The 20,065-nt window shown below is 44.8% G+C and overlaps 1 protein-coding gene and 1 long non-coding RNA gene across 10 annotated transcripts in view; one reads left to right on the top strand and one right to left on the bottom strand.

Moving 5' to 3' along the window:
* PRUNE2 (prune homolog 2 with BCH domain) overlaps positions 1–20,065 on the bottom strand; it is a 292,750-nt gene that overhangs the window by 78,813 nt on the left and 193,872 nt on the right. For all 9 annotated transcript variants that reach the window (XM_012474548.2, XM_012474544.3, XM_064361635.1 and 6 more), the window contains exons 7-9: positions 17,490–17,648; positions 8,714–15,314; positions 7,304–8,069 (exon numbers count right to left, since the gene is read on the bottom strand). In XM_012474548.2, coding sequence (XP_012329971.2) covers positions 7,304–8,069; positions 8,714–15,314; positions 17,490–17,648 — 7,526 coding nt within the window. The remainder of the gene's footprint in view (positions 1–7,303; positions 8,070–8,713; positions 15,315–17,489; positions 17,649–20,065) is intronic.
* Positions 3,930–6,625, top strand: LOC105732460 (uncharacterized). The gene is made up of 3 exons (XR_001110994.2): positions 3,930–4,178; positions 5,426–5,655; positions 6,418–6,625. It is a non-coding gene; the product is annotated as an uncharacterized LOC105732460 (long non-coding RNA).

The raw sequence follows: 20,065 nt of genomic DNA, 5'->3' as shown, positions 1-20,065 counted from the left end.
TTATACAAAGGCAATTAAGATTTTTTTTAAAAAAATAGGAAGTACTAAGGCATGTAAATGTCAAATTCTCCAGTGGAGTTTTAGTTATTCTCTGAGAGCTAAATTAACACTTTTAAATTATTTAATACATGGAAGTTTAAAAAATAAAAATAAAAAAGGTCTTTGAAGATTACATTGTCAACAGCTGCTTGAGTTGATGGTATAATAGATGACTAAATGAAACAATGTTCCTCTCCAAAAAGTTATCATTATATTTTTTTGACATGGTCTCACTCATTCACCCAGGCTAGAGTGCAGTGGTACAATCTCAGCTCACTTCGACCTCCACCTCCTGGGTTCAAGTGATTCTCCTGCCTCAGCTTCCCAAGTAGCTGGGATTACAGGCACACACCACCATGCTTGGCTAATTTTTGTATTTTTAGTAGAGACGGGGTTTGACCATGTTGTCCAGGCTGGTCTCGAACTCCTGACCTCAAGTGATCTGTCTGCCTCGGCCTCCCAAAATGCTCAGATTACAGGTGTGAGGCACCACGCCCATCCTCCACTAGGTTTGGACCAGTGAGGACCCCTGTGGGAGATAAGGGGCAAGAAGAAGCGGGAGTGCCTCTGGCTGGCCGTGTCCCTCACACTAGGTCACTGTGCCTTTCAGGGTGGCCCTTTCTACCTGAAATTGTCTTTCTGGGTTCTGATCATCACTCTGTCCCCACTCCTGAGGTGTAGGAAGAACAACAGCCGAGCCGCCCCTGTTCCTGGGCTACCGCACTATTCCTTGTGAGTTCCTCACACTTTGCCTCCATCTTTGTAAATACTCTTTATTAAATCTCTCAAATTTTCCTAATTTGAATGTGTCATCTCTTTCCTGCTGTGCCCCGATACACTAATACACCCTGCTTTCACAAGTCATGACTTCTTGTCTTCCTCAAATACCAGCAACTTGCACAGAGATTTCTTTTTTGTTTTTCCTGAAGTAAGCAATGCCACTAGTTGTGATGTTTCAAGTTTCCAGCTGGAGAAGTACCGTGAGTTTTTCCCAAACTAGAAGCCAGTACAACACAAATGGGTTCCTTTGTGGGCGTTCCTCCCACAGGAAAACGGAGTTGCACCACCTCATCTTGGCACTCGTGGCTCTCTCTGGCTGTAAAATCCCTCACCACCAAACACCACACCTATAAATATTTGGAAAACGTAAATGAACATTGAGGGGCTTTGATGCTCTCCCTTCCCTCTGGTCTCCAACCACTCGAGCTGGTCCCACACACCACAGATGGGGAGCAGCCCACTGACACAGCAGTAGCGCTCGCAGATCCACTGTGCTAGCAAATATTTACTCAGGCATCAAAAAAGCCCAGTAGGTCACAAGACAGTCTGAGGAGTCAGGCGTGGTTTCTGGCCCAGTCAGTCTCAAAATAATCTCGTGGAGAACTTTGCTATTGCACTTTATGTGCCTTTCAGTGGGACAACAGGAGAATAGGAATGAAAACATCAACCTATAGAAGTAGCTCAAGAGAAATGGTGGTTTGCGCAGCTGTGTTTCATTGACGAGTACTGGGCTAGACAGAGAAGACCTAGATTTAGGTCCTAACCTCACCACTTTCTCATTTCTGGATGACATTAAGCAGTTCGTGTGTTAAGTCAGTTTGCTCATCTGGCTAAGAAATGGGAGTAGGAACACTTGCCCTGTCTATCTCAAGTGTCATGTGGGTGGACCAAGGAAAATAATGTATTTGTCAGTCTGGAAGCACTTACTGCTACTAAAGGTCCGCTCTGGGTAGGGTTGGCCAGAAATGCAGAAGTGGGTGGAGGGCACGAAACAGAGAGAAGTCAAGAGAGAAAAGAAGGAAATGAAGGAAGGAGACTAAGTCCTGAATTAAATTGCAAATTTAAAGGACTTTTTTTTTTTTTTTTTTAAGATGGGGTTTCACCATGATGGCCAGGCTGGTCTTGAACTCCGGACCTCAGGTGATCCACCCACCTCGGCCTCCCAAAGTGCTAGGATTTTTTGAGACAAAATTTTGCTCTTTCACCCAGGGTGGAATGCAGTGGTGCAATCTCAGCTCACTGCAACCTCCGCCTTCCGGGTTCAAGCAATTCTCCTGCCTCAGCCTCTCAAGTAGCTAGGATTACAGGTGCAGGCCACCATGCCTGGCTAATTTTTATCTTTTTAGTAGAGACAGGGTTTTGCCATGCTGGCCAGGTTGCTCTTGAGTTCCTGACCTCAGGTGATCCACCCGCCTCGGCCTCCCAAAGTGCTGAGATTACAGGCATGAGCCACCACAATCAGCGGGACTTTTAATGATACTTAGCGCCACCAACTTGCCAACATACGGCACCAATGGATCAAATATAATTACAAAAATCAATGAACACAGACTCAGTGCTAAGTTTGTTCTTCCAGATTTGGTACAGGACAACGCCCCAAAACGGTGAATAAACAAGCACGCACTGGAGTTTAGAGAGCATCAACTCACCTCTGAGAAAGGGCAAATGTCCGGAACTGGGATACAGCTTGGTCCACCTGACGCTTCTCAGAGTTGCTGCTACCCAACGTTGAGAGAAAGAGTCAACTAATTTTTCAAATCTATTTCTCATTTTCAACATTCACGTGGATAAAAGGTCAAATGCACTAACTCCCCAAACATAAGTCATAGACAGAAAAAGCCTGATTTCACGAAAAACAAAAAGATCTCACAGTGTCACTCACAAGCGGAAAGATAAATTCTTTTCTACAATGTTATCAGGTGGAAAAAAGATGAAAAATTACTAATTTAAAAAGAAAGGATGCAGACCGATCACCACAGAACCGAATACACTGTGTTTGAAGGTCATCTTTATTTCAGGGAATACTGAATACCTCACCTCACAGAGCTAGGAAACAAGATACGGTTCCACAAATATGAGGGTCAGGTTACGTCTAAATACTGTTTCAAAAGTACATGGGACAATGATTTCCTCTCTTCTCCTCCGCACCCCACCCCCTTCCCCCTCCCTCCATCCCCTACGGCTGCCTGTATCTCCAAAAGATTCATCAGTTGAGATGAGTTTTCTCAGTCCTCTTGAAAATGATTTTCTTTGATTCCTTTGCACGTTATTTCTTTGCTCATATCTATAGAAAGCCAATATATTTGTATATTGTCACATTTTCATATAATTCAGATAGTGAGTTTTAAAATGTTAATGATTTAATCCATGTTTAACACACAGATCAGGTTTTTTACTATAACCTGTGATAGTTAATGTTTACATTTTGACTTGGCTAGGCTGTGGTGCCCAGTTATTTGGTCAGACACCAGTTTAGACGTTGTTGTAAAGGTATCATTTAGATGCGATTAACACTGAAATTGGCAGACTTTGAGTAAAGCAAATTACCCTCCATAATGTGAGGGGCCTTCATCAATCAGACGAAGGTCTTCATAGCACAGTCTGAAGTTTCCTGAAGAAGGAAATTCTCCTGAAGACTGAAACCCAGAAACCTGCCTGAGTTTCCAGCCTGCAGCCCTGCAGAACTCACACTCAGGACAATACTGACTCTTGCTTAAGTTTCCCGCCTGCCAGCTTGCCCTACAGACTTCAGACTTGCCAACCCCCATAATCACATGAGCCAATTCCTTAAAATTCTCTCAGTAGCTAGCTAGATAGCAAGATGGAGATACAAATACAGATATCTCCTATTTGTTGTTTTTCTGGAAACGCTGACTAACATGGAACCAAATTACCCTTTCTTCACACATCATTCTCCCAAGCATGCTTTCTTGAAAATAAACAGCTAAGTGTTTCTTCCTTTTAAGAAAGGTCTGTGTGCTACAGATTACCCTGCAAATGTTCTTTGTGACCACGTAGGAAAGATCAGGCACATCCAGCACGGTCTTTGGGAACTGGCATTTGATCCCCTGCTGGACAGTTCTATAGCTGGAGGGTGACCAAGGGTTGGCAAAGGATTCTGGAAAGACTGATCCTACGGAATGTGAATGAAGTGCTGCACATCTCAAGGGAGAGAGGTTATCTTTCAGCCCTTGTAACAAGTTTTGATAACAAGAGTCAGTAGGTGGCATATGAGGAGAAAAGACATTTTTCTCATGCTTTCTCAGATTTTGAAAATGTGGCTTGCAGCTCTCAAAACAGTTTGGGAGCTGAGAGAGGGTGAGGCTGAAGGAGGGGAGGGAAGAAGCTGATAGCAGCTGGTGAGTCATATTACACATACTATGAACCTCTTTCTATTTAACAGGGGCCTTTCTTCATTTTCTTTTTGCAGAAGGGTCTTGATTTGGGATGTTCTGTTCTATGATCAGATTATGTGTCAAAAGCTGTTTCCAGGTTTTTGTTTGGGAAACCACGGCTATCCCATTGTTTTGCTTCTGTGATTACCTTCCTGTCTCCATGGGTTCCTTCATCGTATTCATCCCAGTTCACTCGGCTAGCTTCTTACCCCTCCGCCTTTCCAAATTATGACCTTCCCTTAATGACTGTTTTAAATGTACCTCTCAGAGCTGCACTGTGAGTTGCATGGGTCCTAGGCACTCTGCCTTCATAAGCCCCTTCTGTCATTAAAACTTTTTTTAAAATTTATTTTACAACTGTGTTGGTATAAAGACAAATGCAATCCATGTGAAAGTATAATCATTTTTTCTTCAGACTATAAAAGAAAATATTCTCATGGGCTCCTTAAAGTATCGTGGGCCCTGGGCACTCCGTCTCCCTGTGTCTGACAGATAATAAGCTTTTCCTGCTGCCCGCTCCATAAAGGTGCCCGAAACTGATGTCTCTCCTCTTATTTCTTCACTCGTATAATTCTTATCTCACAGGGTTGCCATTGTAAAGTGAAATAGTGCACAGAGAGTGCTTAGTACCTGGTCTGCAGCAAATGCCTGTAATTGGTGCCTATTTATATTTAAACTGACATTGGTCATTGACTATCTTGACTTAAATATTACACTGCTATTTACCTTTTTACTTGTGTCTAACTCTTTAATTAAATTGTAAACTCCTCAAGGGCTGACAGTATGTTTTAAACCAGTGGTTCTCAAGCTCTGGAGTGCATTAGTTGCTGCTGAAGCTCAGCTGGCTGGGCCTCACCCCCAGAGTTCCTGATTCTGGAGGTCTGGGTTGTGGCAGATAATTTGCATTTCTAACAAGTACTCAGGTGATACTGATGTGGTTGTTTTAGGACCCCACTTAGAGAACTACGGTTTTAGACAACTCTTTATGCTCCCAAAATCTAGCACAGAGGTAGACATTCAAATACATTCAGAGTCAATTATTTATGCAAAAGATAATACACATGCCAGAGGGAAAATCTGCCCCATCCCCATTGTGAGAAAAGTTTCAGTAGGATGAAAGCTGAGCAGAAAGAGATGAGCAAAGAAATCTTGTTGAAAGAAAAGGTGCTGGTGGCACAACTGAACACTGACTATCATCTGTTGGATTTCAGGGGCACGTTCAAAATGCAGACAAGAAGCCAAACAATAGCTCAGCCAACTCCTGACTGCCTGAGTTCTGAGCTCAATCTTTAACAATGCCAGCAGGGCTGCTGGGATCCATCTGCTACTCTCTTTCTGATAACGGATCCGGGGTCTCTCTGGAAGAAAAGAGCTTGACGGGAAGAAGGAAGGATTAGGCCAGCTGACAATGTCTGGATTTATGAAGCTTCCCTGGAATATGGTAGAGCTTTTAACCCTTTCTGGCACTTTGCTAACCCTCAACATACCCCAGCTATTCTTTCCATTACCCTTGTTCCTTTCATCAAGAAATGTAATTTGTGAATGCCAAAGCTTTCCTGGACACATTCTGTTTCCACACAAATTAAGTTCCCAGAATTTAATACCGCAGAAGGCTTGAGATCTTTCAGCCCAACTCACTAATTTTATGGATGAGAAAACCTAAGCCTGAGGTTAATCCTAAAATGTATCATCAGTCATGGTAGAGTCAGGCTGGAATCCAGATTCCCTGACTCACTGTGAGTATGTGGTGTGCATAGTCCTTTATATTCCCAAGCTAAATAGGGGAAAATATATATATCTTTTTTCACTTTAAAAAAATTTTTTTGCGATGGAGTCTGGCTCTGTTGCCCAGGCTGGAGTGCAGTGGCACGATCTTGGCTCACTCACTGCAACCTCTGCCTCTCAGGTTCAAACGATTCTCCTGTCTCAGCCTCCTAAGTAGCTGGGATTACAGGCACGTGCCACCACCTTTGGCTAATTTTTGTATTTTCAGTAGAGACAGGTTTTCACCATGTTGGCCAGGTTGGTCTTGAACTCTTGACCTCAAGTGATCCATTCACCTCGGCCTCCCAAGGTGCTAGGATTACAGGCATGAGCCACCGCACCTAGCTGTTATCTTTTCTCTACTGCATTTTAAGGAGGAAACATGACTTTCCCCTTTACTTAAGTTACTTTTGACAATTTGTTCTTTTGTCCCTGGAAGTAGGAGGACTTCAGAAAGGCAAATGAAGAGAAATGAAGAATGCTAAACAGTTTCAGCAGAGACTGGAAGCGTGAGGGCAGCGATGACATCCTGTTCCCTGCTATATGCCCATTGGCTACCCGGAACCACGGCCAAGAGCAAGCTCTCAAAAACCATATGGTGAATGAATGAATGGATCGGTGAATGAATAAACAAATCACTGATTTGATTACAGTTTGCCAATATTTCTGTCAATTAGGGAATTAATGTTTTACACTAAGATACGGAGACCGCTGTGGAGTCTCTCTGTCTTCATCCCTAAGTTAGGTGCTTACGTAAAACCAGAAAATGCCTTTTCTGTATGCTAAGCGGTGTGTCAACTGATAAAGTACAGGCTTTGGAGGAGGCAAGCTTTGACTCTCATAGTGTTTACTCTGGTTACTTAATTCTAGGCAAGTTATAGAACCTTTCTGAGCCTTGAATCCCCTGCTCCACCCCACCCCTTCCATTCCCCCCACCAGCCTGTTGTTAGGATTAAATGAGATAATACATGCAAACTGCCTCGCACTTAGTAGGTGCTGGATAAATGTTAGTGTTACTCTCTTGTATTTCCAACTGCCTAAGAGTCATGCAGGTATTCAAGTAGGTGGAGTGGCAGTTGGGGGGTAGGTATCAGACTCTGAATGAAAACTGAAGGGGCTTTTTGGTTGCAAACGTACACAAATCATCATTATGGTTATAGTTATCTAGTAGCCACTTTTACTGATGGTGTGCCTTGCATTAAATATAAGCAAAGCTGCTACCATCCAGGTATTCTTCATATTCCAAAACCTCTAACCATTTCCCGGGTTTCTAAATAAAATCCTTTTCAGGAAAAAAATAATAATCAATCTAGCTTTTTGCTTACCCTTTTGGTCTTGGTTTCCTGGTTCTGTGCTCAAGGAACTCTGTCTCCTCCTCCATTTCCGTGTCAGGGATCATGTTTTTCTGAGCAGGCTGTGGTGAAAGCATTTCCCATTCATTGTCATGGGTGACAGCCTGCAATGTAACTGCATCCGGGCCAGCCCTGCCTCGGCTCTTGTTCTTCTGTGATTGGCTGACTGGACCAGAGGCTTCCTCTAGTGCTAAAGATTCTAGAGGCTTCATTTCTTCCAGAACCTGCAGCTGGGGACCCTCGCCCAAGCTGAGATCAGAGAATGGCTCCACAGTCTTGCCAAACCACCCAGGCCCTGAGTCCCTGGCATCCAGTGATGGATCACCAACCTCACCATGGCCCAAGAGCATCCAACTCTGGTCTTGCACAGGGCTTTCAAGAGATGACCTCTTGTCATCTTTAGAAGACATTCTCTCTGCAGAGAGACCTTTTCTTTCATTTAAGGAGACAGGCTGACACATGTATGGGAAGCTTGCTAACTGAGTTCCTGGCAGCCCTGTTTCTTTGGAACCTACATGCAATTCTTCTAATTCAGCCATGCTTTCTCTTTCTTCACACACCTCTGGCTTTGAGTGTGAATTTTCTTCATGGTTTATAAGTATGTAATCCGGGTGTAATGCATGATGATCTTCATTCCTCTCTGTGCATCTTTCTTCCTTGTATTCTGATTGTATCTGCTCAGGCTCTTCGGTAGGAATTATTTTTTCTTCTTCCAATTCTGATATTTCCTTGCTGGCACCTAGAAGTGGAAGTTGAAAGTGAGAAGAGGAGAACAAGATTTAATTAACACATTATGTGATTTGTGATCCTTGCAAATGATCATCTAAAAGAGGTAACTTAATATTTTTATTTTGTTTTATTTATTTTTTTGAGGCAGAGTCCTGCTCTATCACCCAGGCTGGAGTATAATGGCATGATCTTGTAACCTCCACCTCCTGGGTTCAAGCGATTCTCCTGCCTCAGCCTCCTGAGTAGCTGGGATTACAGGCACCTGCCACCATGCCCAGCTAATTTTTGTATTTTTAATAGAGACGGTATTTCACCAGGCTGGCCAGACTGCTCTTGAACACCTAACCTCAGGTGATCCGCCCACCTCAGCCTCCCAAAGTGCTGGGATTACAGGTATGAGCTACTAGCATGTGCCCAGCTAGAAAATATTTACATTTTGTAGAGGCATTCGATTTTCTCGTGCACTATCAGGGATAGGTATTACATATGCGTTAGAGTTTACCGCTGTTATACAGGACTTGATGAGGCATGCCTTGCAAATGTAGTTAGTTCCTCTCTACCCTCATTGGTAGAAAAAGTGTGTATTACAACTATGCGCTAGTTTAATCGACGCGGCAGTTTCTTGGTGGTGGAAAAAAATGGGATCTTTCTTACCATTTGGTGGTCCTATGTCTCCACCTGCTGGTGAATCGGAATTATCTGTTTCTACTTCCCAGTCAATGTTTGATGGAGACAAAATCTTGGAGCCTGTTTCTATCGGCAAAGAAACGGACTGAGGGTCTTCGTGAATATGCAGCACAACCAGCTGGGATCCAGGCAGTCTAGTTTTGGTCTCAGCCTGCTTTCCCTCACTTCTTTGATCAGGGAGTGCAGAAAGCACTATCTCTGTTGCTCTGCATCCCAGAGACTCATCCTCTGAAGACCCAGCTTCCTCTGTTGTTTCAACACCACGGGCAGGTTCTGTGAGATGGGACAAATCAAAGGGAGGTGTGTATGGCACCAGCGACTGCTTCAGAGACTCTTCCTCCAGAGGAGGGTCGCCACCATACAGGAAGTGTTCAGGCTCTCTCAGGAAATCTTCATCGATAATCTGGCCCATCATATCGTATTCAAAATCACCCCACGAGGCTTCGGATGAGCAGATATCTTGCTTCCCTAGGTCCCCATCAACTGGTGTTTCGGGATGGCCTTCGGATAATGTCAGTTTGCTCATGTCATCTATTGTTCCCGTGGATGTGTTGAGACCCGAGGCATCGCTGAAACTGTGGTCAAAGGCAGTTTCGCTTATATCCAGACAAGTGTCTGAGGCTAGCAAAGCATCAGGGACCATGGCAGGATTCTCTGTGGCTAAATGTGGCTCATCATCAAACAAAGCTCTCGCACCAGGCTGACTTTCAGGGGAAAAGCTGTCTGATATCCAAGAACCGTCACCTTCTGGAGTTGGCTCTTGGTGAGTTACAAAAACGCTGGTGGCCACATTTTCAATCCTTGAGATAGTTCTGTCAACAGATTCCAAAATTGGTGCCATATCTGGGCTGCCTCCTTTTTCTGATGCTTGTAAACCTGTATTGTCATCACCATTTATTTCAGAAGGTTCAGGTGAACCTTTATGAGAGGCAGGCTGATAGGAGCCCTTAATGTCTGCTTGACTGCCGATTGGAGGCAGTGGGATTGCATTTTCAAAACTGTGTTCTGCATTGGATGGGAAAAACTCCTGTCCAGCCTCATGACTGGGTTCTTCATCCGTCTCTGGCTCAGTGAGATGAAGCTCACTGGATTCCACTTCAGGCCCCATGCCAGCACTGAGATGCTTCTCAGTCTCTTGCTTCACTTCAGAATCGTGACATATATCAGGGCTGTTGGAAGCCTGAGATTTGCTGTCACGGTGGCAGTGCGTCAGGATGTCAGGATTCTCACCATCTGCTTTCAAACTGAAGGGCTTCTTAGCATCCATCCATAAGTCAGGTGCCGCAGAGACCAGCTGCCCACCCTCTTGAAAGTTGCCATGTAAAATATCTGGCACAAAGGTCCCTCGGGAGTCCTCACTTGGGGTAGAGCCATCCCATTCGGAGCCTGACTTCATTATCAGCTGGGTGGGAGAACTGGCAGCAGGGAAATTTTCTGTGGCGATGCTTGAATTTGTCATCACACCTAGGTGTGATTTTTCTTGTTCCCACTGATTTGTTTCTTGACATTCATTAGTTGAAACGTTAGATGTAACACAACCATTTTCCTCTGTGTGAGTAAAGGCCGTGTCTGGCTGATTGCAGACCGACAGCGTGGTGTCCTGACACCGCTCTTGGGTAGGTGTTTCAGAAGTCAGTTCCTCATCATCAGCAGACACAAAGGTTTGCTCTCTTGAGTCCTTTTCTTTGATTTGGTCCAGTGTTACAAGCTGGCTAAACTTGTCAGCATCTGGGTCTGGCTGCCTTGGTTGAATGTTCCAGAGTTGCTCATGGGAGTTCTTCCCATTATCTGCCAGAAAGGATGACTGATGGTTGTCACTGAAAGGATTAGTATAGCGTGTTTCCACAGGCTCAATATCACCCTGAACCGGTACTCCCCAGGGACCGGCATTTTGGTATACTGAAGAATTTATCTCCAACACACCACTGGAGTCAGACAGCTCCCCTTCAAATGTACTCTCAATTAGTCTCCCTTCCTGGGGTGAAGCATTCCACCACTCACTGCTATCAGCTGAGAAGCCCAGCATTTCCAGTTGAGAATTATCTTCGTTCTTTGGTTCAGCTTTGGGAGCTACTTGCCACAGAACATCTCCTGTCTTCCCTGTTTCTGGAGAAGACCTCGTCTCCTCCTCCACTGCTATAATCTGTACTTCAGTCTCCGTTAAAGGTGAGAAATTCCAGTGATCAGGGCAGCTTTGTTGGTTGTCACAGAATGGGTTTGACTTGTTCTCATTCTCTGCAGGCTCTGAGCTGCCTAGGTGGTCAGAAATATTTTCAGACTCAGGATCAGCTGTGACCAAGAACTTACTAGATTCATTCAACGAATCCCAAGCTCTGGATTCATCCCGAGCAACGTGGCAGCTGGCCAAACAGATCTCTTCCTCTACTGACTCTTCACCACCGACACTCTCATCGTCAGACCCTGAGCTTGTTGAAATGACCCTGGCAGCCTCTGGCTGTGCAGTTTCAGGAATCTCATGTTCATTTTTCTCCTGGTAGTTAATGATTAGATTGCTTTCCTTGTGTGTCCCTGAATGTTCAAAATGTTTGCCTGTTTCAGGACTGGATAAAGAAGAAAAGGAATCACCATCAACTGAGTCATTCCAGATCTCTAAAAATGTAGGAGCTTTGTGATCAAAGCTCTTTTCAAACTCATTTATTCTGTTTTTCTCTAAATCCTTCATTTCAGTAACTATTCCTACTTGACCATCAGTGGTAATTGGTTCAGATTCTTGGCGATGCTGTTCATGCCAACCGTCTTGGTTCTCTTCCTGATACCCAGAACTGGGTTGTTGGCCCCAGGAAGACAGTGCAACTGAAGAATCATTTAACTCAGGACTCGATGCACTTGAATGAGTATACTCACTAGAAATAGTATCTGTGTCAAAATTTCCAGATGAACCAGCTCCTGGAAGGCTATTTTCAGTCCCCTTAACATCAAGAGCTTCAGTCCCCTTAACATCAGAACTTGTGCAGCTGACAGGCACGTCACTGTCTACAGGGCCATCCCCAAAGTCAAGGCTTTGGGGAACTTTGTGAGGTGGCCCTCCACCCAGGTTCTCTGGCTCTAGAATGTGACACTCTTCCGTTTTCTCAAGATCCTTTTCAGGAACAGATACATATTTTGTGAAATTTATCCCGTCTGAAGTCGTCTCAGTAGTTTCATCTGAATTTCTATGACTCATGAGATGCTTTTCATAGGTATCTTTTGGCTGCAGGTTATCTGCGGACATCACTGTTTGCACATCACAGGAGTCTAGACTGTAAGGCCCCTTCTCATCCTCCAAAACTTCCTCTGGTTCCTCGGTTTGAGGACTGGAAGTGACTGCAAGGGAGCTGATTTTGCCTGATTTAACACAGATTTCTTGATGTTCAGATGCAGCCAGAGAAGACAGTTCCTGGTCACTCTGCCCTTTTTCAGAAATCCCTGGGGCAGTCTCCACACCAGAGAAGATCACCTCCTCTTCATCAAGGTGATTTCCTCTGTCAGTGACTCCCAGGGCTTCCTTCCTAGTTTCACTTTGTCCATCGCTATGACCTTTCCATTGATCTGGGTGTGCAAAATGGCCTGGATTCTCAAGCCTAGTGGCCAAGGATGCTGCATCACTTTGCAGGGTTTCCCTCTCTGTGTCCTGATCATCAAGATGAGATATAAGAGCCCCTGACTCACTGGTTCCAGAGGCTACTGGCGCATCTGGGGAGTGAGTGTCCTTAACATTTGCTGAATGGCTGGGGATTTCAGGAGGCAATTTGCTTTGCTGTGAATCTGTGATATATGACGAGCCTGGTAACGTGAACGACGACATGTCTTTATTTCTCATGACAGAATCCCAAATAGTGTTTGCAATTAACTGCCCACTTTTCTCATTCAGTGTATGGTGTTCACTGGGAGCACTGTCCTTGGTATGCTCATCAGAGGCAGGGAGCTCCCAATCTACCTGATTTGCTTCCTGATACTCCAAACCCCAGGGTTCCAGCTGTCTCACCGTAAATCGGGTTTCCGGCTCAGTACTTTCAGCCATGTATCCCTCTGTTTGACTGTCACTGGGGATTGCCACACCCCCGCTGCAGTCATCCCAGTCCAAATCATTATCCATATCCGAGATCGTTGCAGTGGACTGAGTATCCTCCAAAATCACTCTGTTCCATAAATCGAGGTTGTCAGGGGCCGTCTGCTGGGAGTTGCTGTGCAAAAGCGTGAGTTGTCGGTTTGTTTCATTGTACAGTTGCATCATGCTGGGGTCGTCGTAACTGGACTGGCTGCTTTCCCCCACGTCGTCCTCCATGGAGACATTCTTACCATCTGTGTGCTCTGTCTTGAGTTCATTTTCATCCAGGTCATGAGTGGCATTTGTTTCAGAACTGTTATCTGTATGAGGTGAAGTCCACATGTCTAGGTTCCCAGGACCTGAGTTGATTCGATTTCCAGGCAGCTGCTGCAGTGACTGAGGAGGAATTTCAGGCTCCTCTGCAGTGGAGTTACCATCTTTTGATTCAAAACCTTCCTCTTTAGCAAATGGCTTGTGTTCAGTTTCTTTTTCGTCTCCAGCAAATGTTGGTGATGTGTAAGAGTCTGAGGTGGAGTAATTGGTATCTAAGGGAGAAGGCACGGAATCTTCTCCGATGTTGGATGCACTGTAATCGGAACATTTGTAAGATAAGAAGGAATCTTCCCAAGGAGCTAGGACATCTGACCCTCCTTTCTTAATACTCTCCTCAAAAAGGTTCCAGGAATCTACCTTTTCATATACCTTGCCTCTAGTTTTAGGATCCACTAAACCATTCTGATCCTCTTTTGGTGGCTTAGAATTAATCCATGGGTGATCCAGATCAGAACCGGGATTGCCAGGTGCAAAGATACGATCCCTGGAGTCATTGTTCCTCTTGCTCCAGATTTCTGGAGCTGCTTCATTGTTTATCTCACTGGGTGAACTGTCCAGTAGTTCTGAAGAAGAAAAGGCAAAGCCGCTTTTTGCCATGGCCCACTCATTCGGATCCCTAACAGAAGGTGTCTCGCCACTCGTTGGATGCAAATTCCAGGTATTTTTTAAAGCTTCGGCATGATCTTCTTTACCAAACGCACTCCACGGTGGGAATGGCGCCGCAGCCGCTACTTCACCGTCATCTGTAGGATTTCCCCAGGGCTCTGGCATCGCTGTGGGAGAGCCACCAGAGTGCCACAAGGAAGCAAAGTCTTCTATCAGGTGGTTTGTTCCTTGAGGAGATGTATTTGGCAAAGGTGATTTCTCCACGGGCAGGTTCTGGAATGGCAAGCTTTCCTCATTTTGGTCTTGAATATCATTGCTGTCCAGTTCAGGCTGACCAAATTCAGACTCCCAGGGACCTGACTTTGTGAATTCGAGACTCTTTGGTTGAAATACAGAATCCGAGGCTCTTCTATCAATGGAGCTTGTCTTATGCTCTTTCCACGATTCAGGGCTCTGGAAAACAGATTCCTGTTCACTGGAACTCCATGCATCTGCAATATTTTTGGAGTCAATTTCCAAACCACCCCACCAGCTGCTGCACCGTGCATGGGTCTGAGGTGGCCCCAGGTGACCTGTGTCAGTTGCTTCCTGGGTCATATCTTCTGTACAGAGTGAGGCTGCTCCTTCAGTGGATGGCGAGCTTTCTACCAAACTATTCCTGGGTGTTGGTGGGATTCTCTTTCCAGTGTTTTTTAGCCTTTCTGGGGAAGGGGATTCATCTCCCACAAAATCTGTCAGGCTCAAATTTCTTTCAGAGTTATCTCTGGGACTTTCTTGTCTCTCGACAAACTCCTCATCATATTCCACAAAGCTATCTTTGCCAGCCCCTGACAAAAGTGAACTGGATGAATAATTAGACATGGCGGTTCCCATCCTATCAAGTCCTTCGGGCCCAGCAGGGAGCTGTCCTTCTGACAGGTCGCTGTTGGGGAAGAAGTCATCTGCTGGGGAGTAGTCTGCAGAATGAGAAGATTGCTGGGACTGTCCAGAAGCCATGGGTGCCGGGTCGAAGTGGAAGAGGTCAAAGTGTTCACCGTGTTCTCCAGACCACGCGTGTTCCTCCGCGACTGCCCCTTCAGGGATGGGGCTGTAGGAGTCAAGCCCTGGGAGGAGGCTGTGGTGAGGCCCAGCACCTTCTCCCACGGGGCTGTCATCACTGAGGAAAACGGAGCTCTCCTTGGATGAGCGGCTGCTCCTAATGGTGGCCAGTCCGCTGTCTGGACTAACGAGGTCTATGCTGGCATCCACCTGAGCCTGGTTAGAATCGTTGAGATCTGGAGGGTTCTCTATGAAATTCACAGAGCTGGGCTGTGGCTCTACGTCAGAACCATACAATTCCATAATCCCAGAAGACCCCTGGGAGAGGGGGGCACTGCCTGCCACAGCTTCTGTTGAGGACGTCCGGCTGTTGGAGACCATCTCTGGACACCTCCTGTTGATGACTTCCTTGACAACGAGAACCACCTGATCACAAGTCACCGAAGGGTCCTCTTGTTGGTACACCAGGATCTCATCACAGCCACAGTCAAAGGGCTCCAGTTCTAGGCAAGGGTTCTGACACTCTTCCAGCTCACAGCAAATCTGTCGGAAGGCACAGGAATTTGGGTCATCACTCAGGTACTGTTGCACTTTGTAATTTTTCTCTCTTAACTTTTAAAATATAAAATTAATCTGTGTTCATCTGTCATAAAAGAAGATCTCAAACTTGAAAAGTTCTCATTACTATACTACCAACCCTTTCTCCAATACTATCAAACTGTCTCTCTGTTTAATTCAAAATCAGCTGCTCAATTTTGATGGCTCCTGAATGTTTCAGGTAAAGAGGTTTAAACCATTTAACTTCTTTCCTAACTGTATCATCATCCCATCTTCCAACAGGAATGTAACCCGAGTTGCCAAAAAGCAGAAATAATGCTTGTTGCTGACAGCTATAGGAAAAGTGTTAGCCTAAGAGGAATTCTCAGGAGGCAGGCTCTCATTTGGGAGTGGGCAGCCAGGGCTGCCTGAACCTCTGGTACCCTCAGAATGTAAAAGAAAGGGTAGGAAAGACAAAGATGCTCCCAGGGGCTGGCCTTTCCGAACGGCACTCAGGACCCCTCTGTCCCTTTCACCCCAGGAAACGGAGGCATGAAGCCCAAAACAGAAAGAGCCAACCTGGGAGGCAAGGGGACACTGATGGAAGGTCAGTGTGAGGCCAGAACCGGGCTGCAGCTTTCTGATTTTTAGGGAATGCCAGGAGTATTTTGTTATGCTGGGCCTTTGAAGTGACCCCACAGGATTAGTAGAGGTAAAATTAACAATGATAATAACCACCACCACCACTACCACCACGGAGCTCACATAGTAGTAATAATAACTAACATTTATTGAGTGCTTTCATATGCCAGGCATGGTTCTCAGGGTTTTATGGTCATTATCTCTTTTAATCATCACAGTAATTCCATAAGGTAGGAACTCTTTTTATTCCCATTTTACTCATAAGGAAATGAAGACACAGGAAGATTAAATAACTTGTCCAGCAACACACAGCTAACCCGTGCTGGAGCCTGAGCTCTGCACCCAGCAGTCTAGCTGCAAAGGCTGACTCAGCCAGCGGTGTGAGTGACCACACACACACAAATAGGGACTCCCTAGGCCAGAGCGGGGACTCTGTGGCTTAATGTTCCAGGGAGCCACCTCTGGCGATTGGGTGGGTGGGAAGAAGAGAGGAGGACTGGGGTCAGCTCAAGGGCTTTTAACTCCTTCATCTGCTCTTGTACTTTGTTTCCAATGAACCCGTTTTCAAATTGATTTGAAAAAGAGTCTACTGCTAAAAACGATTTGAAAACTGCCATATCGGAGGCTTCGGAGGCCTAAATCCCATCCCTGGGAAGCCAGTGACCGAGGATGAAATTTAGCTTTGAAACCAAATGCAGAGGAAAGCGTTGAAAAAGGCACAGGCCGGTGATGCCGGTCAGAGGAGGAGATGCTCTTTCACGTTCGATTTAAGAGAGCCCGAGAGCACCCACAGCCATGTGTTAGGAGAGCTACGACGGAGCTCTTGGGGGACAGAAAGGAAGATGTAGAAAAGAAAGGGGCAGAGACTGTGCCTCTAGCTCCCCATGGATACATGAGGCACTGAATCCATTAGTGAGGAAAAATGAGTCATGAAGCATCCTGTGCCCATGTGGCTCCGATTATAATGAATCATGTATGTTTTTATATTAGTTATTAAGTACACCTGGCTTGGTATATCCAATGGCCTATTTTGATTAATTTTATCTAATTCTTTTTAATTTCCTAGGCCTTGGGTTAAAAGACTCCGCTATTGACCTGGAGGGTAATTGATTACCTAGTCAGAGTTCTGGTACCTAGAGATAAACTAACTTTAAAGCATCAGCTCACCAGGTCTTAAACACCGGGCACCAAATGGGGACTTTTGGTTAAAGGCTAAAGGCTAAACCTTGTTAGTTATGATCAGGGAGCAATCCTAGAAGAAAATAGCACCCCAGGGAAGACTTGCTCCTTTTGGGGTGAGAAAGATCTAACGTTTTGCACTATGGATTCAGTCAAGAAAAAGAGATGCTTTTGGGGCTTTCTTAAAAGGCCAAATGTACAAAATACCCCCAATATTTCCTAAAACGCAAACCTCTAGGACTCTATCTCTTGGGCTACTTGATTGCAAGCCACCGATCTCTTCTGTCTTGCACTGTGTGTTCTGAGAGCCAGCAGGTTAGGGCGCAGGGTAACATGCCTGGGGTCAGGGGAGGGGCTTACCTGACTGCACAGCTCTAGGTTTTCTGAGTACACAGCAATCTGTCGTCTCGGCTGCTGCTCCTCTGACAGATAGCTGGCGAACAGGATGAGGACATCAAAACCAAACTTGTCTGTAAATGCTTTCAAGTCACTGGTAATATTGCTGTGAAACAGACAATTCTGAAACAAAAACAAAAAATTTGATATTTATGTCAAACTGCCCAGTTGTGGGGAGTTGTGCCACAAATTTGTCCAGTCTTATGATGTACTTAGGACACGTATTTATTATTTAAGGCAGGTGAAATAGTTTGCTTTGAGAAAGAGTGGAAACTTTCATGCTATGACTTAAAATACACTTTGCTTGTTTATTTTCCCAAACTATGTAAGAAAGGAGTTTTTGCCATTATTAAGAATAGTTTAGACAAAGAACAAATATCAAACATTTTTTTTCTAAAATATTTATTCAGATACTTAATTTACAAATCCTATTTTTCCTCTTACTGCTTTTAGGATCTGTAGGAATATCTGCTATCGTTACAATAGCAAGAAAAATCACAAGAAAATAGGAGGAAGAAAAATCGCAAGAGAAATAGGAGGAAGCCTCCTGGCGTGGTGGCTCACGCCTTTAATCCCAGCACTTTGGGAGGCCAAGGTGGACATGTCACCTGACGTCAGGAGTTCAAGACCTGCCTGACCAACATGGAGAAACCCCGTCTCTGCTAAAAATACAAAATTAGCCAGGCGTGGTGTGCATGCCTATAATCCCAGCTACTCGGGAGGCTGAGGGAGGAGAATCGCTTGAACCTGGGAGGTGGAGGTTGTGGTGAGCTGAGATCATACCATTGTACTCCAGCAGCAAGAGCAAAACTCCATCTCAAAGAAAAAAAAAAGAAGGAAAAGAAAAATAGGAGGAAGTTACTATTCCTTCCTGTAATTTTTTTCTAATGATTATTATTAACTCCAAGCAGAAATTCCTAAGAATGAACATAGCTGAGTTTACTGGGTGACTTTTATTCCATTATAGAATTCTGAGAGATTTTTTAAAGAGCTGTGGTGTCAGATTTGCTTGTTGTATGTGGCAGCTGTGGAGAAATGAATAACTACAGAAAGGGATCCCAGTATCTCAGAATCCCCAGGTGTGGCTCACATCATTTGCAAAAAATGTTCTGGCCACTTCAAGTTTTATTTACTTTTTATATGTATGTATGTATGTATTTTTGAGACAGGGTCTCATCTGTCGCCCAGGCTAGAGTGCTATGGCGTGATCTTGGCTCACTGCAACCTGTGCCTCCTGGGCTGAAGCAATCCTCCCACCTCAGCCTCCCAAGTAGCTGGGACTACAGGTGTGCATCACCATGCCCAGCTAATTTTTTGTATTTTTTGTAGGCATGAGGTTTTGCCATTTGGCCCAGGCTGGTCTTGAACTCCTGGGGTCAAGTGATCTGCTAGCTTTGTCCTCTCAAGTACTGGGCTTACAGACCTAAGCCACCACACCTGGTCCATCTTTTAATTTTCTTAATTACAGTGAGAGCCACTTTGTCTGCATGGGTATCTCTCTTGCTTAAAAAAGTACAGTGAAGAACATATGCTAGCCCCTAACATAATGCCTGGCATATACTAGTTGTTCAAGAAAGGTTTGTTAGACGACCAGAGAGACAGGTACACAAAATCAACCTGTGCTACATAATCCATAATCTTCTACCATAGTCCACCTACATATCTATCCTAGCACATATACGATCACACTACATCATTCATCAGCTGACCGTCTATTGTGTCACTCAATAAAAAACACCATGATGTGCACTCAAGGGATTTAAAGAATTCTACTGATTTTTTCTATAATCGCAATCAGAATTATGCCTTCCACTGGTAAGATAGTAAAACAACACAGAAATGTGTACCACAGAAAGTGGAAGTGCCACACACATCTCCTAAGCCAGCCACTGTGAAGATGTGGACAGTAAAGTGCAGTGCAGAGAGTTGCAGATTTCCCCATGCCCACATTCATGTCTATGTGGTAGTTCTTTGAAACTTGTGGACTGGGTATCTGTAGCTTAGACTATTTACCAGTCACTTCAAATATCCATCATACCCATGCTCTGTAATTCTGCTGAGTTGAATCTCAAGGTCTGTGAGGCTCTAAAGAGGGCACAAAAGACCCTAGCTAGGCAAGCAGGCAGGCCCCGCCAATCACTGGCTTCTATATTTCGAGGAGGCTTTGCTGTCTACCGTGAGGCAGCCACTCTCATCTGGCATCTTACCAGACTACTTTCCCTTTTTACGTTGCAAGGAATTGCACATGCGAATCTGCAAAGGTCTCAGGATCTATTCTCATGCCAATGAACACCAAGGATCTACTGTAATGACATTTATGATCAAATGCATCATATGCCTTTACAACATATGCTTTTGGAAGTGTGTATTCCAAAGTGTGTACTGTCAGCTTTCATGCTTTTTTTAAAATTTATTTTCCAACTGGCATAATAACAATCTTTAAGTAGATTTTTAAAAAAACTATTTTGGCCAGGCGCGATGGCTCACACCTGTAATTGAAGTACTTTGGGAGGCTGAGGTAGGTGGATCACCTGAGGTCA

Source organism: Aotus nancymaae, unplaced genomic scaffold (assembly GCF_030222135.1).
Source record: "Aotus nancymaae isolate 86718 unplaced genomic scaffold, 86718_ANA_hifiasm-v0.15.2.pri h1tg000041l, whole genome shotgun sequence".
Lineage (NCBI taxonomy): Eukaryota > Metazoa > Chordata > Mammalia > Primates > Aotidae > Aotus > Aotus nancymaae.
This window is presented reverse-complemented; position numbering and strand designations above follow the sequence as displayed.